Source organism: Simochromis diagramma, unplaced genomic scaffold, assembly GCF_900408965.1.
Source record: "Simochromis diagramma unplaced genomic scaffold, fSimDia1.1 OVJJ01000545.1, whole genome shotgun sequence".
Lineage (NCBI taxonomy): Eukaryota > Metazoa > Chordata > Actinopteri > Cichliformes > Cichlidae > Simochromis > Simochromis diagramma.
In genome coordinates this window covers 7,676,248-7,696,780 of record NW_024387371.1, presented here as the reverse complement: position 1 = coordinate 7,696,780, position 20,533 = coordinate 7,676,248, and the positions used below count along the sequence as shown (strand labels likewise).

Below are 20,533 nucleotides of genomic sequence, written 5' to 3'. Positions count from 1 at the left end.
GAGAAGAGATGGAGAGAATTTGAGTTTCACAGAGAGGCTGAGGAAACAGGCTCTCAGAAGAAAACCCTTTTTTCACACTGTAGCATGTTTCTTCATGAGTGTTTAGGCCTTTGATGTTCGCTATCGTGCCGGGTTCACCTCACCGCCACTGCAGCGTCATCATCAGCCTTCCAGTACACCGTGTGCCTGACTGATGGCCGCGATGGACGTTTCCTACCTTTCTTTTCTTGTCTTTATAATTTCATCTATGGTTCTACAATAAACTTGAGCCTTACATGAGTTGATACTTTGGTGATATTTGCAGAAAATGTAAAGAATGAACTTAAACTTCCACAAACTGCTGTTGCAGTGTTACTGATAATGGACTGTTGAGGACACGGCATCTCTTCCATCCTGTTCATGTTTTAAGCTAAATGCAATGAAAGAAGATTTGGAAATTAAAATCTCAGCAAAGGAGTGAAAGTCAGTGTGTGCTGAAGTCTCAGACGGTCAATACACAACTCAGATTCATAAACCATAACTGGTTAATGTGAGCGTGCTCAACCTGCCGAGTCAAATGGTTATGATAAAGATATAAAGGAGCACTATGATGAAACATACTGAGCATTGATTAACTGTTTGATTTGTGAGAAGGTTTCTATCAGTCACATTTTGAAACTGACTCTGTTCTGACTCATCATGCAGGTCTCACTGAAAACAGAAATACCAACTCGTTTCAGAGCATTTAGGACACGGGGGCTCTGCAGACCTGCAGGACTGTCAGCCCATGCACCGCTGTGGTCTTTTACACCCCCCCTCCCACATGCCTTTAAGTGTGGAGATGATCAATAAGTCCCCAGAGTTTCAGTTTCTATTGCTTTGCTTGAGTTTGTCGTAAGCGGGCACATCAACAGACAGTGCTGCTCAGCTCTGATGCTAAAAGCTGAGGAGTACGAGCTGATTTTTATTGAAGCTGAACACGACGGATCGAAACGGCGGCCTGCGCGGACACTTCCTCCCGCGGCGGGGACGGTGGCCTTGGAGGAGCGATAAGAGCCCACGCAGCGTCGAGGAGAGTGTTTAAAGTGCAAAGTTGATTAAAAGTATTTCCTCTGTGGTGGGTAATTCTCTTTGCTCTGATCAATAAGTGGCTCCTCTCCAGTGCGCGACTCTGTGTCAGGTACCTCAGGTTCTCCCTCTCTCTCTGAAGAGGGAGCTCACACATCCTCCTCTCCTTCCCATTCTCTCCTCCTTTTCTTTCTCTAAATATCCTCTTTTAATGTTTCTCTTCACAAGTCTGTGATTTTGTGATACAAGCGTGCCTCTCTCCCTTTCCTTCTCTTGCTTTCAGCTCTAATGTATTTTTTGTGCGGCGGGTTATTAGCGTGAGAGCGGCGAGGCTTTCGTCTGTTTAATCAGCTTGTTGAGCATGCAGGTTTGATGTGTGTTGTCTCTGTGTTTAATCAGCGAGCTGCTCGCTGCAGGTTTGATGTGGACGGAGAGTTAATAAAGCAGTATCTTTGGCGCCTTCATCAGCTGCAGCACTTTGTTCTGCCTCTCCTCGCGCCTCCGAGACAGACAGCTGCGGTCTCCGTGAGGGAGCTTAAGTAGTCCTGTAGCGCCGCGTCAGTGCCGGTCCCATCTCGATGGGCGATTGGATCGCTCCTCTGTCAAATTGGGGTTGTTACTGTAATTCGGGACCTTTGCAGTGCCGTCCCAATGTGAAGCTTGGTTCATCTTTTGAAATATGTCCAAACAAAAAATTTCTCACAGTAGAAAAGCAGAAGTTTGTGGTTGAAAGCAACCTGAACGATTTCTCTTTATAGAGTGCTGTTAATCATTTATTGCATAAATACCTGTGAGTGCTGAGTGAAATGTGACCATAGCATCTAGCAAAACTATTTATCAGCTTGCTCAGTTATCATGTGATCAGATAGTCCCTAATCTAATCTCTGACTTTTTTTTTTTTTACTTTTTGTTAAGACTCAGACACCAAGGCATCGAGAGGTCTGTCATAGTCTGCTGATAGTTTCTTTTTTGTGGAAAAGATACATATTCCTAGAAATAATTAGCTAACTTCTATGGTTCTGTTCGTACAGTACGCTGTAAATAAGTCCCAGTTTTTTGTCTCTTACCTGCACAAATCATAGTTTGACTGCTGATTATTGATAGATTTGTCGATACAAAGTTTGATGACATCCTTTGGAATTCAAATACTGATAATGTATTAATAGTAAAGTTTTATTATTATTTCCAGTATTTCTGTGATAATATTGTTACCTGGTATGTGTTTGACCATGACAATCATTAACAATCTGATATCGTGCCAGCTGCAGTCACTCAGTTTCAGCAGTCTCTGCTCAGAAATTTGCTGAAAGTTGGGACTCCGTGTGTTGATGCTATGATTCATTCATTTCAAAAAGTGCAGTGAAAACGCACCAGACAAATTGGTGGAACTGAACGGGCCAATCACAATACTTTTATGCTGCAACCATCCCACATTTCTAGTGACGTGCATGTCAGTTTACGCCATAGATCACGGTGTAGGGTTTACAAAGGTTTTGCAGGTGTAATGTAGCAAGGCATAGAGGGAGATTAGGTTGAGCTGGCTGGCTCTTCAGTGGTTCCTTATGAACGCCTCTGACCTCGGTTGCACTCGTGGTTTCATTCATTTCTGCCTGCTCCGTACACAACTGCTACAAGTTTTAGAAACAAGGGTATTCATCAGTCTTTGCCAAGTGTTGAACCAAAACTCATAACACTGATCATTTAATCCAGAGCTGTTGGGGTTTGTCAGGGGAGGCTGGTGTACGAGGAACAACTTCCAGTCAGACACACACTGAGGAATTCATCAAAAAGCACTTTCAACATTTCGGGGAAAGTTTCGAGTTTTACTGGCCGGAGAGCCTCAAGTTTAAAAATGTGAACAAATGCAAGCTTCAGGCTTTTTTTTTTTGCTTTTTTTTTGGTCCTTCTTTAGCTCACAGCCCAGAAAAATGATGTGGCGCTGCTGGATAAGTCTCAGCTTAATTGATGTCTCTCCTACAGAGATACACATTTGGGTTATGTCTTTTTATTATTTCTTCATCTCGTGAATGAGTTCAGTCCAATTTTCTTGGATATCACGCCGTAACAATTAAAGGCTTTAACTTTAAAACTGGCAAATGAAGTAGAATGTGGTGCACTTATCACAAGACGCCCCGCTATCCTTTCTGCCAACTATCCGAGACAGGAAGAGAAGGGGAAAGGGAGAATATTTCTCCTTGGATAAAAGCGGGGAGAAAGTGGAGCTGAAACTTTTTCCGCACCATTTGATGTCTGAAAGCAGTGATGCAGCGATTGATTCATTAAACCAGAGCCGTAATGAGGAAAGAAATCATAATTCAAACTTACATTTTAAACAGGAAATATAATTGGAATTTTATACAGAGGAGTCCCTTTGTACAATTATGATTAAAGGAAAATTAATTGTATGAAAATGTCCTTATAGATACTGAAAATTAGATCTAGCAAAGCTCCAGCGACACGGACCTAATTCTAAAAATATTGTGTACAGGATCGATCGCTTTTTTTCTCCCCTTGTCTTTCTCCTCTTTTTTTTTTAAAACATTTTTTATGAAGGTCCAAATCTAGCTGTGTTAATTTTATCTGAAATTAGAGTGAACCATGCAGGCGTGGAAGTTGAAATTAGCCTAAAGATGTTTCATTTACAAAGACAGAAACACTTTGTCAGCCGGCGATTGTTTCCCAGCATTATCTCTGCCTGCTTTTAATTGCTTTGGTGAGTGAAATTAACAGAATTAGAAAAATTGCCTCTCCCTTTTTCTACAAGCTTCTTTATTCACGGGTATTGTTGTGTGCTTTGTATAGATTATAGACTCCTTTTGTTACAGTATTGTAAATATATACGCCCCCAGTCACGGCTTTAGCTCCGAAACAATCCCTCTTGCTCGTTCGACACAACCTAATGAAAATTAATTTACAACCTGTCTGGATTGAGGGAGAAATGAAAGCGGGGGGGAAAAAATCCTGGATTTTTTCTCTTGGTATTAATGTCAGGCTGATTTAGTTATTCGGAACCAATGTGCCCACCCTCCTTGACTTTCCAGGACATCGTCGTTATGCACGCGAGCTGTTTTCTCCCCTGGCGTTCGGCGGCATCTTAACCATTTCTGCCTCACTCTGCCGCTCGTAATCCTCTTAAAAGAAACGCTCACCCCCAGTTAATAATTCTGTCGTGGCTACCTCTCAGGGACTGAGAATGAAGCGTGTCATCGGATGCAGACGAGCATTTCTGACACTCACGGTTGAATGTGAGCATATTTCGGGGTTTGGAGCTCTTAACGTGCCGTTCAATCGTTCATCTTATAGTCAGAATATTATTAATGAAGCAATTTAAAACAAAGTCACATTAAATCCATATTAACTCACTTCATTTTTTGGATGTAATCTTCAAACGGGCTAAAATAGATCAAAAGTACTGTATAATTACTGTGGTCAGCAGGGATTATGAAACTGTAATTGATACAGATCAGCCCTGCACTAATCACTCTTTTAGCTGCAATTTTAGGTATACTGTAATTTGGCTTTAAGGTCCCCCTTGGCTTCTTGGCTATTAATCTTCTGGATTAGACCGTTCAGCGTGTCCAATTCTTGAAACCGTTTTTCAATGAGTCCAGTAAGTGGGGCTGGGGGGGCATATCTCTGTGTTTAGGGTATTTTCTTCCTTCCTGTCTACATACATCCATACAACCGTACGGAGCCTGTTAAACCTCATTTTAATTTCCACTTCTCCTGCCACTCTCGAGGCCCTCGGGAAGACGATGAAAGCCTCGGGGTGGTGTTATTGTGTGACTGCAGACACTCTCCTGAGTGGTGTATTTTACAGACACACTTCAGGGCTTCTGTCACGCTTTGGCCAGCGAGGTAGGGGGTCACAGATCCAGTCTGAAGGAGTTCCACTGAAAAATCGACCCATTTTGTTCTGCAGAGTAAGAAAAGCGTTCCTGGAAATAATTTTTGTCTATTCTGCTCATGTCCAGTACCATATTTTTACTTTTAGACCATATTTTGTACTGAGTAACTCGTCTGTCTGATACTCGTTGCTTTAGCTCCTCCCCCTTTAATGTGGCACTGTTTCAGTCTTTTAATTGGCTGCAGAGCTCAGCGCCAGTTAATTAGTTTCTATTACTTTTATTCATCTTATTTGAGTCCAACCAGCATATTTAAGCAGATGTTGTAGATTAGACTCACATTAGACTGCTATCCTTACACTCTATGGACACATTCAGTTGTTGATTAGCCCTCTCCTCTTCCCCACAGGTTCTCTTGGGGATCTCGATGGCGGCGAGGAAAACACACCGGACAACCTGAGCCTATCAGGAGAGGAGGGCGGAGCCTCCGACCCGGACGATTCTGCAGAAGGCGACAGCTCCAGTCCGCCTCCGTACACACCATTGTACAACGAAGGTGAGAAGAAGAGCGAAACATTGAGCTCTAACAGAGGATAGTAGTACCGACATTGGTTTGTAATAAAAAAGAAGGTCAGTCTCAGACTTCCCGAGAGAACGACTGTGTTCTGTGTATGTATAATATACAGTCATGAAGACGGGCTGCATACACTTGTATTTAGTGCAGTAACCATGCACTTTTCAGTTGGTTTGCCCTTTTTTGCAAGGTCTAATTTCCAGTTTCCTTCATTTAAAATGTGAAAAAGAAAAACGAGCAGCAGCAATTAGTCTGAAACATTTGATTTTTAAGTGATCTCTCTTTAAAACCAGCAGATGTTCATGCCCAGTGAAACAAAGAGCTCGGGACAAGTGACAAACTAGCATCACTGCAAATGCATTTAAGCCATTAGGACAGCTAATGTGTTACAAAAGTCTGTTTCGTGACAGGTAACCTACAAATGTACATGAATTATATTTGGAGAGCCATGCAGAGCTGCAGGCTGTGGTTCACGTGGACTTGTTTTACGTGCATAAAGATGGCGTTTGAAGACATTCGTTCTCAGCACTGACTCACACGCATCTGTTGTTTCTGCAGGTTGTTCACATGATGGAGTAATTATATCTTTTTTCAGTATAACATTAAAAAAAGCTGCTGAATCCTAATTTTCATTTGATACATTGTATTAAAGAGATATTAAAAACTTAAGATCTACTTTCTATATTTTGATTCTAACCACATGTCTGTACCATAAATATGTGTCTAGCTTTAAAAATGTTCCCTTAGTTAGCCCTCCAAAGACCTTCATGCATTAACACAGGGGTGTCAAACATGAGGCCCTGGGGTCAGCATCGGCCTGGCAAAGACTCCAATAGGTAGTACTGTTACAAAAAATCCTGCCCTGGACATGACTGCAAAACGTAGAAGTGTATTATTCAAGAGATTTGTCTGTCGTACACACACAGGGTTTTTCCACAGATGGTACAAAGATAATCTGCTGTAGAACTTTCTACACACAAAACACGTCATCGGCCTTAGCAAAGGCTGTAAAAAAATCTGTGTTCTCACTCATTTTTAAAATATTTATATCACATTTTCCGCAATATCAGTGGCACACTTACAACATCCGTCAACAGTGAGCACCTCTTGGAGTAAAATAATCCAGATATGCAGTTTACTGGCAGTTATTAGTGGTTATTAGCAGATTAATCTCTTCATCAAGCCGTTCTTTAATCGACTGACGTCTACCTGTTATCTGTCTGCAGACGTCACCCAGAGACAATGCAAAAACTCTGCGGCACCATTTGGAGGTTGCAGCTTTCCACACACGTGTCACTCTTTTATCTCTAATATGGATAACAGATAAAAAAAAAGAAGAAGAAGAATTCTGTTGGCTTCAGTGAGTCCGCCCCTGTCGTGCACCTCTTATCCCGAGCCTACCCCCCACCCCCGCCGTGTGATAGCAGAGTTTTTCAGTCATATTCTTTTGACTTATTCGAGATTTCACCAGCTGTGTTTTTTTAATCTCAAAAATTCCTGCTCTTGTGAAATTTTGGGGGCTGCGAGTGATAAGCGTCTGCTGGTTGGCTCGGTTTGATAAACCCATGGAAATTCTGTCAGGTGCTAATCGAGACGAGATTAGAGATTAGCTCCAAGACTGTGTGCGTGTGTGTGTGTGTTTGAGTTGAGGGGTGGGTTATGTGTGTAATAGATTGTATAAGACGAAGATGAGGGAAGTCAGGCATACTGCACATGTGAGGAAGTTTGTCTGTCCATGGCAACCTTGCTTTGTGTACTTGTTTCTCAGTTTTTTTGTGTGTTTTTTAACCCCTGCGTGCACACACACACACACCTTCCCTCTCCATCACACTGTTGATTTACTCCTCTCTCTCTTCTCTGGGGTTCCTCAGTTGCCCAGCGCTGCCATTATCAGTTCTCTGTAAATCAGCCATGTTTGACGAACCTGCTCTTTCAACCTGGGATCAATACCAGGTCGTTATCTGGCCAGCGCTGGCTAATAAAGGCAGGGCCTCTTATCCACCATCTGGAAAAGAGAGAGAGAGCGAGAGAGAGAGAGAGAGAGACACACAGACAGACACACACAGACACACACACACTGGCGATAACCACCCTGATAACTTTAGCAAGAAAAACACATTCTAGCAGTAACAGGACCGAGCACTCTGTTCTCTCCATAACACCCCGTCTTTTCAACCTGACAGCCAGAGCCAGTAATATTAATGCTGATACAAAGAAGTGCTGCACACAGACACACACTTGAGCATCTGTTTGGTACATTTCTCTCTGTTGTGGTGATTTTTTTTTTCCCTTTCCCTCCTCTCTCTTCTCAGAATTGCTCTACAGTTGCAGCGACCCACAGAAACGAGCAAAGTTCCTTTTTTCATAACAAGGCAATCATTTTTATACATCACAGGAAGCCCGATAACATCCACTTCTGGGCTGATAAGGAAGTAATGTTACCTCCTTTTGACCTCTAATTGTCATGCCCTCATTTGAGCCAATCAGAAGGATTTTTGTAAACTGTTTTTTTCTTCTCTTCTTTTCATCAGAATCTGATTAGCGGTGATAGAGAAAAGTGTGTGTGATGCATAAACGGACGTAACTGAGGCGGCGCTCTCCGCTGGTTTCATTTCAAGGAACAGCTCGGGGCGTTGACAAAAACTAACTTTCAAAGGATTAAAAATATTTTAACATAAAGATAAAGTTGATTGATGCATGTCAAACAGGCAGAAAGGAAACAAGCATGTAATTGTCACTTTTTGTGTTTTCATACACTTCCTCCTTTCCTTTCTTGTTTTATTTTGAAGGGAAGTTCTGCACTTCCTGCTGTTGTCTTTTTTCTCCTTCTTTCCTGATCGTCTCACCTGTTTTGTTTATTGTTTTTTTCGTTACGCTTGTATTTCCGCTTCCGTTTGAAGCAGCTTTGGGAGTTTTTCTGGATTACTGAGTTTTTAGCAGTGTTTCTGTTTTGACACACAAATCTTTACATCATGAGGATGTGCTGCTTCCCAGCTTCACCTCCCTGTGGATGGATGGACGTGGATGACTACAGTGTTTACGTTTAGTTGAAAAGACATGAGAGGACCGCTGATAGCACTTAGCTTTTAACATACTGCTTCATGCATTGTGCTTCCACTCCAGGACTTTTATCTATTTATTTTTAATGTATCATAAACATTTGAATTGATTTAAAATGTTCTGAGGGACAAATTTAGTCTAGATTACTTCTGATTGGATCACGTCCAAACTCCTCCCACCTTTCTACACAACTTGTCTCTCCAGAATATTTTCATCTTTCATCATATTTTCATTCACATTAGTTTTTATTTAGTTATTGTCTTGTTTTTGTTGAGGGGGAAAAAAGTCGCTGACAAAAATGATGACAAATAGTTTTGATCAAAGATATTAACACTGTTTAGAAGGATTGAGAAAATTAAATCTAAGCTCGAGGAACAACAACACACTTTCAAGAGTAGCCCACGTTACCATCTGCGGTGCATGTCTTTGACACTGCCCCCTGGTGTGGACCGTTTTTTATTTTTTTAGGTATCCCCTGCTGCAACCTTAATGCTGTCTGTAGGAGATTAGCTTCAGTGTAATTCAAGCATGTGTAAATAAGTTGCTCTTTATGTGGGAACTTCCTATTTTCGTCTCTGTACGTGCATTATTGATCGTCTTCGGAGGAGTGCTGGCGTGCAGCAGCTCTGTGGATCCAGTGTGTTCAGTGACGGACGGCTGCAGCTGCTGCTTTCTCAGGACACTTTCATTCCTTCCACCAACACGGAGACTGTCTGAGTGCATAAGTTGGACCTTAAACACGAGGGGAGGATGTGTCAATAAACAGGCGACACCATTATAATTATGGCTGTTGTAACTATCAGGCAGAAGTGAGACAGAGGACTGTAGAAGTTAGGAGGCGAGGGATTGTTGGGTGACTTTGCCCTGCAGGTGTGACAGAGGAAGTTCAGCTTATCAGATTGATGGAGACTGTCTCGCTGTTGGGGGGGAGAGAGGTGGGAGGGGAGGTAGGGGGGGTGAGGGGAAGAGAGAGGGGGGGGGTTGGCAGAAAAGTGTCTGTCGACTCCTCCTGATACCTGCCTCCCTGTCTGAGATGATATGGGAGATAATATTGATAATATTAAACGCAATAACTGTGTCTCCAGCTCCCCTCCCTCGCTTCAGCCCCTGCAGGATAAAATCAATGTGCCATTCAATGTGATTTATAGCTGAAAATAATGGCACTGTTTAGGCGGGGGTGTGAGTGGGGGAGGGGGACGCGGCGTGTGTGTGTGTGTGTGTGTGTGTACAGTATGTCTTGGCTGAGTGTTTGCGTGTGGATATGGTTGAAAGGTGGACGTGACGTGAAACTGGATGTGCATCCTGTGTGTGTGTGTGGATTTATTTGACGGTGCACATCCACCCAGCCTCTCAACTGTTACATTAATAATGGCGGTGTGTGAGGGCATCACGTGGTCACGAGGCGTTTATGGCTGGTATCGATCGGGTGCTATCGCTGTTTATCGGAGCGGGAATGCAAGGGTAAACACGGCCTTTGTGCAGACAGCTGAGGCGTTATCGGGGTGGAGGGTGAAGACGGGGCGGGATTTGGGGAAGGGGAAAGAGATAGGAAAGGAGAGGACAGAATGAGGAAGGAGGAAGAGAAAAGGAGCTGTGAGGACGACGAATCAAAACGTGCAGTCGTGGGGAAGCTTCATTAAAGCTTTGTGCTCTTCCAGTTAATTCACACTGGGAGAAGTTGAACTAAAGCAAAAGCAGAACTTGGGAGGATTTTGTGTTTGTTAACCAAAGCTAATCAGAAAATGTCTTTGAAATAAAAAGAGAGACTCATTCACGGTACGCTGACCTTTTTCTCCCCCGTCCCTGCTTATGGTTTGTAAATTCATGCACACGCAAAATAAAAAACATTTTTAAAATTGTAAAGATAGTTTTCAAAATACTCTAAGTTTATTTCAGCATTAAAAATAGAAGTAAGAGCCACTTGGTGAGGTGTGTTCCAGTACCCACTTGTTCACAAGTCATACAGAAACCAGACCAGTAAGAAAAAACCCAGAGTGGGGGGTTTGCCACAAGCAGGATTACTCAGTGGGCTCGGTCACTTTGGAACTATTATCAAACCAATTTCCCTGAACATGCGTTAATAAATGGAAATAATCTACATTTATGACTAATCGATGCATAATCTCTTCGTGAGAATATTTTAGTTTTACAAATTCAGAATCATTCGTTTCTTTCATGTTCTAGAAAGATTGGCCAGCTTCAATCACTTTGGATATCATCGTGAATGAACGGGGCTCTCTCCTTCATATCATATGTCACAAAAAAGCGAACAGGTGCTTTGCAATGAATTTAAACTGAACTGAACATTGAGATGTTTGCGATCTGGTTCCATGCAGTCAGCTTTTGAGTCACTCTAACCCTTGGCCTGATGATGGTGTAAGAGCAGAGAGCAAGAAGAGAAAGATCTTCAGGTCAGATAGTCTGAAGAGCTGTGATGTAACTATTAATCTAATCTAACTAATCATGAGTCCCGTTAAGAAGAAGGGACAGAGCGGCCCGATGAACTGCCCGATACTGGCTGCACAGGCAAAGTTCAGGGTTCACATATCTCTGGATAAACACACACACATGCAGATACTCATATTGAAGCATGCACACACACACACCACCTGCAGAAGCGCACATCTTTGATCAGTGAGCAGGAGGCTGTGTAATCAGCTTGATCAATGGCAGGGATATCAGCAGTGATTACAGGAACACAGCCAGCCTCAGTCTCTGCTGAGGGTGACAGGCCTGCGGGAGGAGATGGAAAGATAGAGGAGGAAAAGAGGAGCACATAAGACGGAGACCCACCTACATTCAGTGAAAGAGAAGTGGAGGGAAGGGTGGATGAGGAGGAAATGGAAAGCTGCTGGGAGAAGATTTGGGAGAGCGAGAAAAGTAGCAGCGATGAAGGTGAAGATGTTGAGTCTTTGATTCTCCTGAGTTGTAATGAAAATCAAAGGGTCCATCTCTGCATGGCGAGGGGTTGTGTTACACGGCGAGGGAGGCCTTTGATCAGCAGACGGGAACGACGGCTTCCAGACACACACTCGCATACGTACACACACACAGGTTTCAATCAGGGTGTTTGTTTTAATCGCTAGTCTTTCTGTTGTGTATCTAGAGCCCAGAACGCAGGACTCGGGAGGAGGCCCGGATGATAAAGACGTGGAAGGGGAGGAGCCTGCATCGACGCACAGCGGAGCAGAGGAGGAAGAGGAAAGGGAGGAAGAGCAGGAGGTTTTACATTGGAGGGGTCCAGGTCAGTACACTTGCAAGATTTCCATCACTGAGTTGCAACAGAGCTGTGAACTCTTGGTCTGACGAGTCCCGTTGTTTTTCTTCAGTTAGATAAACATCGCGGGAGGTTTCAACAAATCAGATCACTCAAAAAAAATCTTACTTGCTTCAGAAATGACAGTAACTGCTTGTGCAAAAAGGCTGTCGGGAACGGGCTTTTCACAGTTATTCTTCGCTTTCAAATTCAGTCACGCTAATGTGCAATAAATTAAACGAGCCTTTTTCACAGAAAGCGTTTTGATATGTAACAGGATTCGGTGGTGCACAGCAATGGCTGCTGTTTCCTACGATGACAGTAACATTATGAATCATTAATTCAATTTGGAGGAAAACCCACCTGACACCAGAGACCGGCCAGTGCTAACAAAGCTTTATAGGGAGAAAAATAAACCAGTATAATCAACATATTCCTCAGAGCTCAGCTGGTAATCAGCTGGCCTGTTATCGCAGTAATGTTAGCTGATTCCCCCAACTGTCTTTTACATATTAAACACAATAAAGAAGGTTAGCATATGTGTGAGTCCATTTTACTCACACTAGTTTCTGTCATTCTGTCTGTCACGAGTGTGTGTGTCTGTGTGTGTGTTAATATACAGCAAAACTTTCCCAATGTGTAGTAAGTTATCTGAAACCACAGTTGGACAGATGTGACCCCGAACATCTGTAATCCTGCTGAGTTACAGCTGACTAACACGGACCTTAAAGACGTTTCAGAAACAGGAACAATTTGTTTCAAAATAACACATAGAAAGATCAGAACAGGCCAACAGTGACTGGAGGTGTCAGTCTCACACCTACAGATACTGTAAATGTGTGTCTGTAGTTGTTTTTAGTTGGTTCAAAATTAGTCTGGGGTGCATTTTATTCCATCGATTGACAGTAACATTACGTCTGCAACACTAAAGTGAGGAAATCTGAAGCTGTTGTGGACTTTTTTGAAAAGCTGCAACACCACAAGCGTCCCCGCTAACTCACTTCTGGAAGCTGTATGTTTGTCAGTGCTTGTAAGGTTAGACAGATGAAGTGATCGTCACTGCTCTTGAATTTATTTTATGGTCATTTACGATGGCATTGGTTCATAGTCAGTCAGAAACAGTTTCATAGAGATCAAAATGAATGTAATTCGATGGCTTTCTAATAGGGCAGGGCACATAGAGGTGTGGTTGTTTTTGCCTGTTGGTAGGTGGACAACATGATGATGTCATAATATCTGTACCTGTGAGCCCAGTTTGGCTGCTCCTGATCGTGCAGGAGGAGTTTGTGGGCAGATATTATAGTAAGATATTACAGCGTGGTGCAAAAACACTCTGGTTTGGTCTTTATGGACATTTCCTCCTTAATACCAGCTGTGCAGTCGGTGAATTCTTTTCTTACTCACCAGCTTGGATTTTAATAAAGCTTAAAGTTGGCTTTAAAAGCACGGCTGCTTTGATTGGCCAGTCCCAGTGACCTCCAACGTCATACTGAGAAACTCCAACCAACTAACCATCATTTGAGCTCTTCACGTGTTCATGAGTGGATCGGCCAAACTCTGTATGCGTTCAGACGTTCTTTAGTCACTTGTCGCAAGGCTCTTTCAGGGTCCATTGTGTTGTTCTGCAGGGGAGATGTGGATGTGACAGGCTGGGGGAAAATTTATTCAAGTCGTAACAAAAACACACACACACGGCTAAGAGAAGATAACAAGTAAATCGCCATAATTTTATTATTTATTTCCCCTCTTATCGAGGTTTGTTTGGTTATTTATTTCTCTCTGTCCGTTGTCTTCAATGAGTTAAACAATGCAAGAAGATTACCACACTATCTCGCATTATTTCCTTTTCAAGCTGCACACGTTTTATGTACGTTTGTGCACGTAGTGCCGAGTGTGTGTTTACGGGTGTGTTTGTGTGTGCGTTTTAATTCCTCTGCTGGGGAAGAGAGGATGTGTTCATTATCGTCCTGTCCCAGCCTTGTCCCTTTAACAGTAATTGGAGCGATATTAATTGCAGCGTGGTGGCTGGTTGATGGTAGCACCATGATGCTGCACTGATACGGCCCTTCTTTCTTTCTTTCTTTCTTCTTTTTTTCTCTCTTCCTCTCCTCCTCACAAACTAACTGCCGGGTGAGTAAGACGGGGGAGGGAGGGGGTGAGGAGGAGGGGTTGGGTGAGAGAGTAAGGGAGAGAGATAGCCCCTCTATCAGCTCCGGAGCAGGCGCTGTCTTTATCAGGAGCACGATTGGCAAAAAGGAAACTTTGACCGGTCTGAATTTTTCTCTTATCGTCAAGCCCCCCTCCCCTCCCCCTTCCTCCTCCTCCTCCTCCTCTCCACCTCCCCTTCCTCCCTCCCTCCCTCCATCCATCCACCTTCCCTTCCTATGGTCTCTCCATCACCACTAGTCCCTCCCTCCTCTCCATTCTCCACCTCCTGGGGAGCGTGCATCTCTCACTCTTTTCCCTCCATCTTTTCATTGTTTCTTCTTCTTCTTTGTCTTGCATGTCACGGCCGGACTGGAGTCGCTGTCAAGCGCTGCTCCTGTTTGTATGAAACATTCGTCATGTATGGGACATGGGATGCTGAGAAGAGATGTGTGCATGGAAATCAACAGGGGTTTGGGCATTCCACTTGTTCCTCCCAGTTTTACCTTTTAGACATTCCTGGAACCGGAAGCTTTTAATCTGACACTTTAGCTGCTTTAGGCCGTTGGTCCGGTTGTGTCGCTGAGCATAAGACCTATGAGATTATTTCTACATAAAATGGGTATTTATGAAATTTTAAATTGGCTCATGTCATAATGCAAATAAAAAAATGAGTCACTTTTGCAAATATGAGATATTTGGCACAGACCTGTGAAGTCGATCCTAAAGACGTTTGGTTTGCAGCGCTGTGATGATTCTTCAGCAGAGCTGTGAAGTCTTTAAACCTTCTCTCTGTGGATAAGAACACCTGTTAGCATTGAGTAACATGCTATCTTACACTTTACACTTTGGGAACTTACAAACTTGTAACCATTTTCTTACTTTTCTAAAAGTTCATCTAGAAACAATCAACAGCATCGATCAGTCGTTGGCATTCTGAAGGCAGAGCTAAGAAATGTATGATTGTTACTCAGAAATTTAGGCAGTTGCAAATGTTTTTATCATGCCTAATCTCCAAATCATTTGTGAGACTGGATTATCGACTGTTTTGTAAAACATATTGTGCCAAACACTCATTTTACACATCAAATCACATTACAGGACCTGGAAAGAGGGCTGTACCCTTTAAAACAGACACACACACACACACTTTGACATAATGCTTTTCCCTTACCCTAACCATCAGAGATGAATGCCTAATCCTAACCCTAAACCTAACCATAACCTAATTGTAACCCTGACACTAAAACCACATTTTGTGGGGACTGGGATTTTGCCCCCATAAAGGCTGTTGGTCCCCACAAGCATAGTAAACTTCCAATTTTTGGTCTCCACAAAGATATGTAAACATGCACACAGAAACTTTTCTGTTCTGTCATTTGTCCTTCCTGTCAGCCGACCTCTGACCCCTTCCAGTTTTTCTTTATGTCCTTTTTTGTCCCACAACATTGTGATCCTGCTCTTATCTCAGTTCAGAGTGGGCCCCGTCCTTATAGCTCCACCTATAGCGCCCTGCACATACACCGCAGAAATCCATAACAGTAAGTTATATATCAGTGCCAGTCTGTTACATGTAAGCTCTATGCAGTCTTGTGTTTAATTTCATTGAATATTAATCTGCTAATTATATTTGGAAGCTAAAAAAAGATGAATTCTTCTTGTCTGAAATACAGTAATTCCTAGATATGAAATTTTTAATTTCCCTTTTCGCACACATTCTGTGAACTAAACCTTGGGATAATAATCTCTTAATTTATTCAAACATTTTATTCAAATCAGTCTTTGTTGCGGTCATTACTATTGTTCCCACAGACCGATATTAACATAAAAAACAGAGAAAACAACAACAGAAGATTTCCATTCATCCGCCGTGCCTGCTTAGAGATAATACAGTTCATTACTGGACACAACATTTTTCACTCCACATATTTGACACAGTCTTCTCGGTGTGTAATGACTTGTTTATATGTCAATCTGAATAAATTCCTTAGTCATAGATGATAGTCGAGCCGCTTCTTTTTGTGTTTCCGTCTTTTCATTTTTAGCTGTTTTTGCCAACAGCGGCTATCAAACCGTTGGCTTTGTGGCTTCTATTGATATGGAAAAAAAAAATTAAAGAGATGATAACTGGGAATGGATTAGAGGCTTCAGCAATTTGCCATTTCTTTTCGTCTTAAAACAATCAAGATGATGTCTCTGTGTGTGTGTGTGTGTGTGTGTGTGTGTGTGTGTGTGTGTGTGGTGTGTGTGTCCTCAACCATTTTGATGAGGGTGGTGGTGGCATGGTGTCTAGGAGAAGTCTAGGTGGGAGCTGCTTCCTATCAGGGATGGTATGATATGCTAAAGCCGCCTTTTTAATCTACAGTGTGTCCAAACTGCATGATATGCAAATAAATTATGAAGAGAAGAAAAAACTATCATTTGAGTGACCTTGCAGGCTGGAGGGTTTGATATTTTCTCCCTCACTGCTTAAAATTCTTGATATGCAAATGGATGTCACAGTAATCCCTTGTCATTCGCTGGCTGGCTGGTGTTCCCCACATGCCATGCTGTATATAAACCCATTGTCACTGGGCAAGGGGAGCATATTGCAAAAGTTTGATGTGCTATATATCCGTGATGATGGACGAAATAACTAAACTTTAAATGTCTTTCCTGTCATAGAAACATCATGCCAGGATCCTCCGTGTACCCGCTGGTGCCCAATAAACCGAGTGACTGAGCTGAGTCTTCCTAATACAAAGTTAATTAACAAATCAATTATTGAGAGAAAACTCATTTCAGCTATTGTGAAAGTCAACTCATTGTTTTAGTTGAGTTTATTAAAAAAACACCTAACTGGCTAAATGGCAGAGTAATAAATTAGAAAATACATTTTTGTACCTTGAAGCGTTTTCTCCCTACGGTCAGGTTGCCATCGGTCTACAGCTGCAGCAAACAATCAGCTCATTGCTTTGATTGTTTTCTGAATTAAATGCTTCATCTGTAAAAGGCCAGAAAATGTGAGTCATAGTTTAACAAGGCTCCAAAATACTTGGAAATGTAAGAAAATTACAACTCGGCGTATGATGAAGTTAGTACGTAACCCTGCCCCCAACCACAAAGGTTCACTGTCACTTAAGACGGCTTTATGTTGTTGGGCTTTACACTGTCCCACCCCGTTCATGTGAGCACAGTAGCTCAGGAATGTCTCTGATTATTTTTTCTTCTAAATGTGTTCATTTAGGCTCAAGGATGAAGTGATTAGATCTGGTGCTCAAAGGTCACTTTGACTGTACCTCCAGTACCTTGAATCGTGTGCATTTACACCTAAAAGGTCTAAAAAGTTAACAGGATCCAGTAATGACATTTTATATCCAATGATATAACAAAGCAGAGCAAGACATGATGCAAATTATAACTTTAACATACAGTAAAGTACTGGTAGCTACATTTGCCAGCGTGCACTGTTATAGTGTACCTGCAAAAAGCTGCAACAGCAGCTTCTGCAGTAAGAAATGTTGAATTACTCGTCGTAAAGAAAAGATAAACCCTGCCAGGTGTTTGGTTAGCATTATTCTGCTACGCCTACTTTAATCTCCTGTTGATTACTGTAGATTTATACCATAAAACCACCTTTCCTTATGCGGGTTTCACCATGAAGGTAGTTCACTTTTCATCTTCACCTCCATGACAAGTCAGGCAAGTGCTTACCTGCTTACCTGCTTCCCATTTCTTTCAACCTTTGCTCTAAGTCCTTTAATACCTGCTCCACACATTTACGGGAATGCTGCCATGTTTTCACGATCACCATAAAGATGAGTGCTAGTCACAGGTGATTGGCAGGTGCAAGACTCTCAGGCCTCATGCTGGCTAAACAATTTAACAAACCACATCACCAATCCACAGCAGGCGAGGTCTAACTGAAGTAACAATCACAGCGCTCAGGTTTATGTACATCTTGCCGACAAAGACAGCTGTGAGATGGTGCAGTAGCTCATTGTCAGTATTTATTTTGTTATAGTAGAGGCTGTTTCCACCATAACGATCAGTTTTACAGTTACGCAGCTGTAAGGCCAAAACAACCCTTAACCACATGAGTCAGAGAAATTTAATAAACATTTTAAATCTCCGTCACGAGCCGTGACGTGATCTGAAAACCTCCAGCCAAAAGTAAAATGTTTCCTCATCCAATCAACGCACTTAAGACTGGATGAGAGGCTGGTTGTGACGAGTCGGTGACTCTTAGTGAAGTACCAGCCCCACTCTCACTGATGAATGTGCCATAGATTAAAAATGGACTGTGTTTTAATATCAGGGGAAAAACCGGCCCTTGTACAGAGACCTCTGGGACGGAGAAGATAATTGACCTCCACAGTGAGGTCTTGTAAATAAAAGCACAGTCACGAGTTATTTACTTATGTTTCATCAAATTCTAAGCTTTTCAGTTCAGTTTGAAAAGCGTGTAGCAAATTGCATTTTCTGTGTTGCTTCCGAGCCGCTTAAAGTTTGCAGCACAGATTATAAAGAAGGTCCCCTCACCCTCTGACATCTTGTCTACTCCAGAGGCCCCGAGAAGCCAGCTGAGCGAGGCGAGTGCTTTCCTGCTTGCCCAGCACTCCTCGGTCCTTATCCTTCTCTGCAGAGTTATGTAAATTACCTCCAATAAAGCATTATAATGGCAGGCGTAATAATGGTTATTATTATTTACCAGGCACTGTGTGTGGCTGCATGCGTGTGTCTGTGCGTGTAATGTGGATGGGTGTTGGGTTATCAAGCAGTAGTTAATTATAATGGAGCATGAAGTCGCACTATATGCATATTATCACTGCTGAGAGTCTAATTTATTTGGGCTGAGAAACGGGAGATGTTGGTGGTGTCACATTTGCATACTGAGCATGGCAGCACCCCCACCCCCACAGGCCCACCCCTCCCTGAAAATCACCGCAGCACAAGGTGCTCCCTCATCACTTTGTCCACATGTGATAAGACCTTTGTTTCTCAGTTTGATCCATCTAGTCATGGATGGCTGAATGCAGCAACTGCAGGATAAGATGTTTGTGTAAAAGCTTCCACTTTTCTGCTCTGCTACAGGTTCGCCCGTCTCTTTGTGGAGCTATTTATACAAATCCTGGACCTCAGAGTCTGATATCTATAGACTGTCATCAGGAATGTAGTGCAGCAGCCTGCAGTGTTCAGTCCACATTATTATTTCAGAATTAAAATCACCAGAAATACATAAATCAATGATTTAATAATTCATTCTTCATGCACAAAATCTTGTTGAAACTGAATTTAGACACGAGTTAAATGAATGAATTTGCTTATGCATGTATTTACCTTCATACTTGCACTTCAGATATTGTGTACTAATATTTATTTATCTAGTTTGTCTGCATTGTTCTCCTTCTGAATCGTGCCATATACAGAGAAATATGTATACAGCAATAAATACAATGTAAGGCAAGTGCAAAGCAGAAATAATATATAACTGAATATATAATTAAATAAATACATCTGGTAACCAGTACATTAATAATTTAAAATGGAAACGTATCCTGAGCTTCTGTCACAATTAAACGATATTTCACACTCGTCACATTAAAAACCTGTTTATGGTGATAAGAGTAGAAACACCACAAAAACAAAACACATAGCTGTCCAGCTGATTCCCCACAGCTTACATTCATGTTTTTACAGTAGCTACACCGTAAAATAACACCGGCGTATGTAGCTGCCAGCACTTTACTGTAATTTAACAGGGAAACTTGCTCCAGTGTGCAGCTTAAGTCATTAACAGAATTTCAGAATTGCCTCAACCAAGCAGTGAAGTTGCAGTTCATATCTCGTCTCATCTTGTCTTCCAGCTGTATTTTTTTAATCCCTTTTCGGTGCATTTAAAGGAATGTGAAATTATTCGAGTTCAAATTATTTTGAATTTATTTTCAGTAGTTTCCTTATCAAATATCTGTGTAGGTAAAACTTTGATTCTAAGACACCCCTCACATTTTGGTACAGTGTGTTTTGCTGCACGCGCTCTATGTTCGGGCTTAAATGTGTGAATGTGTGCATTTCCCTGTGTGCTATCTGTTATCTGGTCAACCAGGAGCATAGACGGTTAACTCCCAGTGTCAAAGACGAGATATCATCTCCATCGTCGAGGTTAAGAGGGGTGAAAGGGATGGAGGGATGAAGGGTTAGAATAGGCTCAAGAAAGAAGGAAATAGGGCGGCGTGAAGAAAGGAAAGAATTAATATGGGGACAGGTGAGAAGAAAGAGAGGGAGGGAGGGAGGTTTAAGACGGAGCGGGTTAGAATATAGAAGTACATTATTCAGTTTAGAGTGCAGAGATAACTAATGAAGGGTGAAAGAGGGGTTAAGGTTTAAGGATCAATGAGAGCGAGAGATGGGGGGCGAGAGATTTTAAGAGGTAAAATTCAGATAGTGAAATTAGAATTGAGGAACAGGAAAGCGAGTGAGGTTAAGAGATAGAGGGATGACAGAGAGATAATATGAAGAAATGACAGTCAGCCATTGGCTCTGGGTTAAAATACAGTTTGTAGCCATGCTAGAGGCTTGGCTTTAGGGATGACGGTGTCTGCCTGTGGTGGAGTAAGTCTGCCATTT

The 20,533-nt window shown here is 42.2% G+C and overlaps 1 protein-coding gene across 1 annotated transcript in view; it reads left to right on the top strand.

The window, feature by feature from the left end:
* The window catches only part of zfpm1 (zinc finger protein, FOG family member 1), a 102,525-nt gene that overhangs the window by 39,282 nt on the left and 42,710 nt on the right, over window positions 1-20,533 (top strand). Inside the window, exons 2-3 of the mRNA XM_040007630.1 lie at window positions 5,302-5,448; window positions 11,633-11,770. Coding sequence (XP_039863564.1) covers window positions 5,302-5,448; window positions 11,633-11,770 — 285 coding nt within the window. The remainder of the gene's footprint in view (window positions 1-5,301; window positions 5,449-11,632; window positions 11,771-20,533) is intronic.